The following is an 11,832-nucleotide window of genomic DNA, read 5'->3' on the forward strand; positions in this document are numbered from 1 at the left end:
GGACGAAGATCCTGACGGTTTCCTGTCACGATTAAAACAATTTCAATACATAATCATCCTCACTGATATATCGTCTTGACACTAGTGTTAAAGTTCGTAAATTTCAACAATTTTAATCTATTTCTAGCTTCTGTACACGTTTTCAAAATGTTACAAGTGCGTCTGTACTCAACGATTTCCTCGTGTACACAGACACTTGTGAACATTGGTGCCATAAAATGATAAAGTCTACAGATGTCAGCTATGAGAACTGTCACGTGTGTGGCACGCTATTTGCATAGCAACTTATTGTATCAATTTGGTCTTTCGTGAAGTTACTGTATATCTCCACCCACTGGAAAGAAAAATGAAATATTCACCGCTCAAAAACTGTAAGTGAGGAGTGCAGGTGTGAGGGGGGGTCGTGATGTTGGCAGCTCTGGGGACTTGATAATTCAACATGCAGCCGCGTCCCCCGTGCCAGACTGCTCCCCCCCTACCTCCCACTAGTGCCAGGCAGGCAGCCCACCTCCCGGGACAGAGTCCCCAGCCAGACAGCCTCCACGAGCCCTCCGCCCACTCTGGTGTTTACATTGAGAAAAGAGGGAGAGCATCCTCGAATCACCCGCGTCGAAAATGTTTCATTTTCCAACGCTTTTTCGTGCCATACTTGTAGTATTCCTCCTGACAAGTGACATAAGGACCCAGGGAGCAGCACATCAAAATGAAACCAAAGCGCCGACGATTTCAGTGGTACTTTTAGCGAGAAACAAAGAGCATACCCTGCCATACTTCTTGACACTCTTCGAGCGTTTGGAATACCCAAAGAAAAGGTTGTCGCTCTTTATACGGTCTGATCATAATTCGGATCAAACTATTGCCATATTAGAGGAGTGGTTAAAACATAACGAACACAAGTATCATTCATGTAATGTCAAATTAGACAAGAACTCGCCCAAATATTATCCAGGTGATTTTAAAGCGACGGAGTGGAGCGACCAAAGGTTTAATAACATTATCGAGATGAAAGAGGAAGCTCTGTCGTTTGCCAGACAGATGTGGGCCGACTATATCTGGTTCCTAGACATGGATGTTTTTATAACAAAAAGTGACATCCTTTATGTACTGGTAAATGAAGAAAAAGCCATAGTGGCACCAAAATTAAATTCTCTTGCTACTTACAGCAATTTCTGGGGTGGAATGACAGAAGATTACTGGTATATGCGTTCAGAGGACTACTTACCTATACTGGATCGAAAGCAAAGGGGATGCTTTATTGTCCCAATGGTTCATTCTTGTGTCCTTGTTGACTTGAGAAGGGTTGCCTCAGATGCTCTCACCTTCAACCCAGGGAATGTAAATGGTTATGATGGACCAAATGATGACATAATCACTTTTGCCATTTCTGCTAGAACTGTTGGCATTGATATGCATGTGTGCAACTCTGAAGTGTATGGATTTATTCCACCTCCGTTGGATGATGACCAGCGCCTAGAATTGGATTATAAACAGCTCCTGAGTATTAAACTAGAAGTTCTAGTCGAACATCCACCACTGCCAGTGTCTCCACTGCTCATGAAATATGTCCCTCCATTGCCCAAGAAAGATAAAGCAAACTTTGATCAGGTTTATCTTATTAGTCTAGGACGGCGACCAGAAAGACGTGAACGAATGTACCAAAGCTTTGATGAACTGGGATTTGATGTGAAATTATTTGAAGCAGTGGATGGGAAACAGTTAAATGAAAGTTACTTAAAACAGCTAGGTGTAAAGCAGATGACCAACTACAAGGACCCGTGGGGAAAGAGAGACATGACCTTTGGTGAGATTGGTTGCTTCCTTAGTCATTATTTCATCTGGAAAGACATTGTCAGCAACGGCTACAAAAAGGTATGTTTATAAGAAACATATTTACTTGCTAAAGTAGCAGTCCTAGAGGAAATATTAACATCAAGTAGCAGTTCAATATTTTATCATGGTGCTTCTCTGCAGACACATTTTTTCAGTCTCATTCAACCTCTCCCTCTCCCAATAAGACCCCTAAGTAAATAGAAATGAACAGAAAACCTTCACCGCTTGCTTTTATTCCTGTCTTTTGGACAATCACCAAATTAGCAACGCATTGATATCAAATCTGAATGTTAATTTTTTTGTGATGCTACTGTTGTGTTTATAGAATTTATTAAGAGTAGCAGAGCATGATGGGACCATAAAATTTTATTCTGCAATTTTCAATAAGGCAGTAGCAGTGAAGGTTATTCAGGGCTCAATTTTCAAACAGGCCATGGCTGAGGGTGGCAGTGCAGGGTGGGATAGCTATGTACTCTTTTCATGCACCATTATGGGGAAAATATGGTGTGTAAATCTAGTAAATGTACAGGATTAAAACCAAACGCCCGATCTGTCCAGTTTATAATACTATAAAGTGTGGGTTTAGGTAAGGTAGCTTTGAAAATTTGGTCAAGATGCAGTCGAGAGGGTAAATCCAGTCAGGGGGGTTATGTATGTCAGTGAAAATATAGGGTTGATCAATTTAAATGGTAAGATACATAAAAATATCTGCAGAAACCAAGAAAACCTCACCTCCCTATACTTAGTAGCTGAGAAGGATAGTAGTATATTTTCTTCATTCTTTATTGTTTCCTGTTAGTGGGGTAGTCCCAGGAACAGATGAAGAAATGTCCTCATTTGCCTACATCAACTCTCAAGCTGTTATGTGTAATGCACTGAAACCTCAGCCCTTTAAGAAAGGATACTAAAAAATACTTTCAGAGTATAAGAATGGTGGATGAATGAAACATTGATTGTGGACATGGTTAATGCAGACAGCATACATAAAATCAAAGAGGTTGTATGATAGTAAAGAAAGTCCAAGAGATAGGGCCATATGAGTGTAAAACTCCACATATAGTACAAATAGGTACATCTAGGTCCCATAGGCCTTTCCACAATTTTCCCTGACTGCCTCAAATTCCCTGGTATAGCCCAGAGACAGCATATCACCTCTGTAAACCACATTGCTCCAATTCACCCTGTCTTGTGCACACCGTAAACCCTCCTGCATTTTCAGGCCCAGAGCACTCAAAATTATTTTCCTCTATCCTTTGATCTCTAAATCATTCTCTCCCTTGCTCCATGTCTCAGCCATTTCTGACATATATATATATATATATATTTTTTTTTTTTTTTTGCCGCTGTCTCCCGCGTTTGCGAGGTAGCGCAAGGAAACAGACGAAAGAAATGGCCCAACCCACCCCCATACACATGTATATACATACGTCCACACACGCAAATATACATACCTACACAGCTTTCCATGGTTTACCCCAGACGCTTCACATGCCTTGATTCAATCCACTGACAGCACGTCAACCCCGGTATACCACATCGCTCCAATTCACTCTATTCCTTGCCCTCCTTTCACCCTCCTGCATGTTCAGGCCCCGATCACACAAAATCTTTTTCACTCCATCTTTCCACCTCCAATTTGGTCTCCCTCTTCTCCTCGTTCCCTCCACCTCCGACACATATATCCTCTTGGTCAATCTTTCCTCACTCATTCTCTCCATGTGCCCAAACCATTTCAAAACACCCTCTTCTGCTCTCTCAACCACGCTCTTTTTATTTCCACACATCTCTCTTACCCTTACGTTACTTACTCGATCAAACCACCTCACACCACACATTGTCCTCAAACATCTCATTTCCAGCACATCCATCCTCCTGCGCACAACTCTATCCATAGCCCACGCCTCGCAACCATACAACATTGTTGGAACCACTATTCCTTCAAACATACCCATTTTTGCTTTCCAAGATAATGTTCTCGACTTCCACACATTCTTCAAGGCTCCCAGAATTTTCGCCCCCTCCCCCACCCTATGATCCATATATATATATATATATATATATATATATATATATATATATATATATATATATATATATATATATATATATATATATATTTTTTTTTCTTTTCTTTTAAACTATTCGCCATTTCCTGCGTTAGCGAGGTAGCGTTAAGAACAGAGGACTGGGCCTTTTTTAGAATATCCTCACCTGGCCCCCTCTGTTCCTTCTTTTGGAAAATTTTAAAAAAAAAGAAAAAAATTTATATATATATATATATATATATTTTTTCTTTTCAAACTATTCGCCATTACCCGCATTAGCGAGGTAGCGTTAAGAACAGAGGACTGGGCCTTTGAGGGAATACCCTCACCTGGCCCAATTCTCTGTTCCTTCTTTTGGAAAATTGAAAAAAGAAAAAAAAAAAAAAACGAGAGGGGAGGATTTCCAGCCCCCCGCTCCCTCCCCTTTTAGTCGCCTTCTACGACACGCAGGGAATACGTGGGAAGTATTCTTAATCCCCTATCCCCAGGGATAATATATATATATATATATATATATATATATATATATATATATATATACCTCGCAAACGCGGGAGACAGCGGCAAAAAAAAAAAATATATATATATATATATATATCTCTTCTTTGTCAAACTTTCCTCACTCATTCTCTCCATATGTCTGAACCATTTTAGTTCATACTCCTCAGTTCTATTTCAACTACTTTTCTTCTTACCAAACCTCTCTCATACTCTTTCATTTCTTACTCAATCAACCCTCCCCACAACTTGTAGTGTCCAGCATTAAACTGGTCTGCTGATGGGTACTGCATGGGAGACTGCTTGCTTGGAGGGTGGATGGTGCCATGAAGGCTTCTTTGTATGTAGTCTGTTTCTGACATTCATTGGCAGTTAGCACAATTCTCAGTTATGTATTTGACTGTGATACTTTTGCTAAAACATTGAATATTAAGGTACATCATAACTGCTTATGAAATATGAGCTAATGAATCTTGAATAAAAGGTAAAAAGAAACTATCGAATTATATAAGATAGCTTGTTAATTGAAAACAAGATAATCATGATAGAAATTAAGTTGAAAGAATGCTGTACAGGTATATGAATTTTTCATGCCATGCTGACGTGCATCCAACTTAATTCCATTTCGAAATCTGACCAGTCAGTCAGAAGAGAACTCAGACATATGTCAGGGAGGGGATGTATTAGTTAGACTTTCTGAACAAAATTTGCAAGACATGATTATGATGATCACCATCATTATTTTGTAATATATAAGAAGTTAATCTTGCTGTATTGTAAAGTTTGAGATCAGACATATTCAGATGTGTCCAAAATTTGTGGCACTTAAAAATAATTTTACTTGATTCTGATTTTATATTATGAAGCCATTTTTTTGTACATGTTTTATGATGGCCACTACTAACTTGCTATCATCTTGTCCAGTCTTACTTCTTGAAAGCTACCTCATAGATAAAGTAATTCGCACTGTTTTTAGAGGCTTGTCAGCCTCCATAGCTGAGTTTGTAAACATGCTGCAATATTTTGGGTCTGAGCCTGTTAGCTTACATGACTTTCACAGTCTGACATATTATGTATGCATTGTACATAGTTATCCAGTTTGTTATATACAGATTTGTAACGATGCCTTTCAAGCTTTTCCAAGTGTAAATTATGATGTATTTTATTTCAGTGTCCCACATATTAGTTTCAGTTTCTTTAGTTGTTCACAACTGTAGTTTTTATATTTGGCAGTAAAAGCAGGCTGTGGATGATCTTTGCTTATTTTCTGTATTTGTTCATTTCAGGTTTTACTGTTTGAAGATGATATTCGGTTTGAACCTTACTTTAGGGAAAAGGTGAAGCATATGTTGCACCAGGCAAATATACTAGTTGACTGGGATCTTATTTATCTTGGTCGAAAAAAGCTGAAAAGTTCAGATGAGCCCTGGGTAAGTTTTTTAAATATTATGCCTCTTCCTCAAGGCAAAATTTACAGCCCTTAATGCTTTTAGTGGCATACCAGTGCATTGTTACCAGATGCTACAGCATAAGCATTTCTTGTACACTGGTCAGTCCATACATAGATGTTAAGGAGGCCTGGTACAAGACCCATGTTCTTATGTTATAAACATATCATTATTACTTTATTTTAATGTGACACTCTAGGTGTGTATAATGATGATATTAACAAATGTACCTAGTAACTGTCCATGTTCCTTGTACTAAAATAGCAATTATGTAATTTATATCAACTTATTTTTAATTTACTGTAATTTATATCAACTTATTTAGTCATTTATTAAAGCAAATTATAGAAATATTCCCAAGTTAGGGAAAAAAAATATGTAACTATCCTTTGACATGAGTTCTTATGAGAAAAATGGCTTGGCTCAAAACCTTTTCATTAACTTACTCCCTGTACAGTCCTTGTGATATTGTACAAACTAGCTGTCAGGCATTCAGGATACACCCTTATAAGGAAAGAACCTGATTATTATTGATGCCTATACAAAACTCTGCATGGCTTTGCAATTAGTTGTTGCAATTCTTAACTATTTATTTATGATACAGAGATTTAATTTTTTTTTTTAACCATAATTCACTAGGATGCAACAAATTTAAAGTAATTCAATATTTATTCTTAAAACCTCACATTGTGCTGAGGTGATTGCTACAAATTACTTAAGGCAAATGACTAAGGTTACGAACATTAGCTTAAAAACTAGACTTGAAAGTGTCCCATTACTATTGGCATGATATTACTTGACCATCTATACTCACCTCTAGAATTAAACTGGGATTCAGTGTTCTTTATGAGACATTTTGCTTCATGGTAAGGGTAGAACGTTGTTAGCAACATGAAGCAGTATGCATTACGTTGGCTTGGGTCAAGGGATCACAGTTGATGAAGGCCCATGCAGATGAAGGATGTTGGACCTTGGAATTTATTTTCTAATTTCTACCAAATAGACATTGATGTGAAAGATGTAACTGTACTAAAAAAAATATTAGTAATATGCCATTACTTTTAAAACAGGTTGAAGAATCTGACACACTAGTACATGTGAGCTACTCCTACTGGACACTTTGTTATGTGATAACCCTACGGGGTGCAAAAAAACTACTTGATGGTCAGCCTCTTGGACAGATGGTGCCTGTAGATGAATATATTCCAATTATGTTCAATAAACACCCAGAGGTAAAGATATGTTGTGTTTTTGTAAATTGTAACGAGTCAGATAAACATTAATTTTGGGCTTTCTTATTTCTTAAAAGGAAAATGTATGCTGATATGCTGAAAACATACATGTTAGAATGCTGTAAGAAAGTGGTTGATTCATAGTAACATCATTTTTAATAAACTGTCTTTTTGATGAATGTAGTTATAAGTTTTATGTCCACCAGCTTCCTTTCGCATTAGTCAAGAAACTTGGTTCATTTTTAAACTTGCCAAACATCACTCACATTTTTTTATCATGTTATGAATCTGCTCTGCCTGATATTTCTAGGATGTGTTAAATCTGTTCTGAAATGTTATCTTTTGATAGTTCACACAACCCTTTCATAGCTTTTTAAAGGCACTTCAAAGCATCATATAGACATTGTTTACCTTGTTTTATTTGGAAAAGGCCTGTGCTATAACCTCAAGAGGATATACATAAAAAAACATGATTTTGGATCCCAAGTTAACACAAACTTTGATACATTGACAGAGAGTATAGTGTTTATTGCTTTTGGTAGAAGTTTCATTGGCATGGCATTTGTACCCTTTCTATCGACAGTTTGTATTAAAAAGCCAAATACATTTACTGTCTTATGTCTACTCTTACATAACAAAGTATGAGTCTTAGAATCTTTTTACAGAGAATGTGTTGATATATTTGCAGACTACAACTTAGCTTTGGAAATACCTTTTTATCAAAGTTTTATCTCATGCTTTGTGTCCCATTTCCTGTGTAGCAAGGTATCACCAGGGACAGATGAAAAACATCATTTGTTTGCATCCACTCTCTATATGTCATGTATAATACATCAAAATTGGAGCCCCCTTTTCCTCAGCCAAGCCTACAGACCTTTCATACCTGCTTTATATTCCCTGGTTCAGCCCATTGACAGCATATCACCCACTCTGTTCCACATTGCTCCAATTTGCTCTGTCCTGATCATACCTCATACCCTTTGGATGTTTAGGCCCCAGTCACTCAAAGCACCTTTCTCCATCCAAACACCTCATTGGTTTCCCCTTCTTGCTTCCTCCACTTCTAATATGTATACCTTTGTAGTCACCCTCTCTTTACTCATCTTTTCCTTTTGTTAAAACCATTTCAGCACATCCTCTTTGGATCTCTCATATGTATTCCTATTACTACCACACCTGTCTCTTACCTTGTCATTTTTTATTCAATTAAAAATAATTTTTAACCACTAAAAGAGACTTCCCCGATTGTAGACAGGGTGCAGTGAGGATACACATTGCTTAATTTCCTACCTAATTGGTTGATTTTCTATAGGTAAAGAGAAGAGACCTGAAATGAGTTACTGTTGGATTTAGGTACATAGCTGCTCTGTGTAAGTGAATTGCTAACTACTAATAACCTTTTATTTACTGTAGCTCTTTAGTCTCTTAAGCTTACTATATAAAACAATGTATTGCCCACGGTGGTGCTGTTGGACAAGATATTTAATGACAAGTACCCAAGTTAAGTTTGATTAAAATATTAAGCCTCTTGAGGATCTATTTAATTTTCCCACATTTAAGACTGAGACGTTTATGTACTTTAGTTGATCATGGATATGATATCCTAAATTGTAGAGAATGGTACATCTGAAGCATTCACTGTATACTATGATGTAATGCCATGCTATAAATGTTCATTGTCTCTCCTGTCTAACGTCTTTTCCCACTTTAATTTACAGACAGAGTGGATGGAAAGGTTTCCTGTCCGGAATTTAAATGCCTTCTCCGTTTCTCCATTATTTGTATATCCAACACATTATACTGGTGAAGAAGGCTACATAAGTGACACTGAAGAATCTCCCATAATTCATGTTGTAAATCATGCTCCTCCTGCGATGGAATCTACTTTGGAGGGTAAAGGGCTAGAGCTGGAGGTTGGCTTTAATGGATTAGCAAAGGATGAATTGTGAATAATATAAGAATATATATTGCTCTTTGAAAAACACTTTGTAAGATTTTATGTTGCTTTTTCTAGTGCACAATTTAAGGTACTGTAGTAGAATTTAACCCAGTAATGGGTGAAGCTTATTCTTAATGTTAGGTTTGTACAAATTTTCATTTTAGTTTAATTATATCACTATTGAAACTTTATAAAAGCTGGATGGTTGATTTCTACTTCGTTTGTACACTTTGTTATAATTCATATGTCATTGTTGAAAAATTATTTAGAAAAGGAGAGTAATCTCTGAATAACTGAATAGTTTGTTATATTAAAGGGGAAACTTTCATGTTAGTAACAGTAATGAAAAGATGTGAGTAAAAGTAATTAGTTTTAAACACATATTTGTTCACCTGTCATATTCCATTTAGATTTCTGGAAGCTTGGACCATCCAGAATATAGAATCATAGGATGCAGCATATCTCAGTGGAATCAACCACATAGCACAGCACACCATCCACATGCTTACTTCCTCATTGGGTTTTTATCTTGCATTGTTTTCTCTTGTACCATCATACTTTGTTTTCCCTTGCATCTATTCACATTCTGTAAGGAAGAAGTAAAAGCATTTTTGAAAGAGGAAAAGATTTCATGAGGCCTTTTACCTTACATACTAATTTTTTTTACGTATAATTATAATTTTAATTTTATCCCTGGGAATAATGAAGAAAGAATACATTCCCTCCATGTTGTAGAAGACGACTATGAGGGGTGGGAGCAAGGGGCTAGAAATTCTCTCCTCCTATATTACTTTCCAAAGGATGGAACAGAGAAAGGAGCCAAGTGAGGAATTTTCCCTCTAAGGTTCAGTCATCTGTTTGCAGGAAATGGCAAATATGTAGGAAAAAATATATATATTTATATTGTATTGTGGAGTGGATCTGGCAGCGGATGGAACCATGGAAGCGGAAGTGAATCATAGGGTGGGGGCGGGGGCGAAAATTCTGGGAGCCTTGAAGAATGTGTGGAAGTCGAGAACATTATCTCAGAAAGCAAAAATGGGTATGTTTGAAGGAATAGTGGTTCCAACAATGTTGTATGGTTGCGAGGCGTGGGCTATGGATAGAGTTGTGCGCAGGAGGATGGATGTGCTGGAAATGAGATGTTTGAGGACAATGTGTGGTGTGAGGTGGTTTGATTGAGTAACGTAAGGGTAAGAGAGATGTGTAGAATAAAAAGAGCGTGTTTGAGAGAGCAGAAGAGGGTGTTTTGAAATGGTTTGGGCACATGGAGAGAATGAGTGAGGAAATATTGACCAAGAGGATATATGTGTCGGAGGTGGAGGGAACGAGGAAAAGTGGGAGACCAAATTGGAGGTGGAAAGATGGAGTGAAAAAGATTTTGTGTGATCGGGGCCTGAACATGCAGGAGGGTGAAAGGAGGGCAAGGAATAGAGTGAATTGGATCGATGTGGTATACCGGGGTTGACTGCTGTCAGTGGATTGAATCAGGGCATGTGAAGTGTCTGGGGTAAACCATGGAAAGCTGTGTAGGTATGTATATTTGTGTGTGTGGACGTATGTATATACATGTGTATGGGGGTGGGTTGGGCCATTTCTTTCGTCTGTCTCCTTGTGCTACCTCGTAAACGCGAGAGACAGCGGCAAAAAAAAAAAAAAAAAAAAAAAAAAAAAAGATTGTATTGTTACTTTCATACCTCATAACTAGGGCAGAGGTATGTTAGAAATTTTCAGAATGCCTTTCCTTCCACAAGTTATCATCTCATATATCTTTCTTATCTTTTGCTTCCTACTTTTCCATGAATTTTTAATTTTCATAGATACCATATTCTAATGCAACATTAATTTTTTTTTCTTTTGTTTGTAAGTGCCAAAGGTCTTTAAAGTTTACTGGCTGACCCATTGCATATAAAAGTGGATTTTGGCAATAAAGACCTTACAAAGGCTGACTACAGAGTCAGTGCTGCCTGGAAAGCATTTGTGCTTAAGTTATAGGCCAGGTCATCTTGATTATTAGATATTATTGTTAGAGTTCAGCAGAATCAGAAGATTCATGCTTGTTGTGGTTGGGTTATAAGGTATATGGTTTGGGAGTGACAGACAAGATGAGAGAGTGGTTTACAGATAATCCTTTATGGGCAGAACCCTGTTTTCAGCTCTATAAGAAAATCATTTTTTTTTATCTGTATTTTGTAAGTACCCAGGTGATGCATAAACTGGTGATGGGTTCAGCTGTATGAGCAGTAAGGTGAATTTGTTTGTTGACTGGACTCCAAGCTATAATTGTCCCTTGGCATCTCACTGTCTTTAGCAAGTATGCTTCATAACGGATATTGCCTTTAAAATTCTTTTTCCTGAAAACTGCATGCCTGTCTAAAGGTTATTTCATGGAGTACAGTGTTCTTAATAGCTAAATAACAAGTGGTTGCCTGTTGCTTTACATACACATTTAGCAAGTTTGCACTCAGGTGTTTTTAGTAGATTCTTTGGGCATTCCTGTTATGTTAAAAACATGACCTTTGGAGAAGTAGTGCCAAAATATCAGTAAAAGATTCTGCAGAAGTTACCATCCTTTAAACACATGAAACAGTAACTCAATAACTTGTAGTGATTAACTGCTTGTTCTAGTCAAATCTGTGGGATAATTTTGTTTTGCAAAACAGTTTTGCAGCACCTAGTGATGATTATTGGTTCTAATTGATTTTTAGCTTTATTTATGGATGGAAAAAATATTTTTGAATTCAAATAAAATGGTGATTGGTTTACATAGTAAAGCATGTTATATTACTTGTTGATTATTGAAATTTAGTACAGAGAGCTCATTGTGTTGGGCTGATATC

At 37.3% G+C, this 11,832-nt stretch overlaps 1 protein-coding gene across 1 annotated transcript; it reads left to right on the forward strand.

Moving 5' to 3' along the window:
- The first annotated feature begins 487 nt into the window (after positions 1-487).
- LOC139760307 (glycosyltransferase 25 family member) lies at positions 488-10,684 on the forward strand. Its single transcript, XM_071683294.1, has 4 exons — positions 488-1,869; positions 5,660-5,803; positions 6,892-7,053; positions 8,772-10,684. The coding sequence occupies exons 1-4, from the start codon at positions 616-618 to the stop codon at positions 9,000-9,002; spliced, it is 1,791 nt and encodes a 596-aa protein (XP_071539395.1). The 5' UTR covers positions 488-615; the 3' UTR covers positions 9,003-10,684.
- Positions 10,685-11,832: the final 1,148 nt, after the last annotated feature.

Source organism: Panulirus ornatus, chromosome 36, assembly GCF_036320965.1.
Source record: "Panulirus ornatus isolate Po-2019 chromosome 36, ASM3632096v1, whole genome shotgun sequence".
Classification (NCBI taxonomy): Eukaryota; Metazoa; Arthropoda; class Malacostraca; order Decapoda; family Palinuridae; genus Panulirus; species Panulirus ornatus.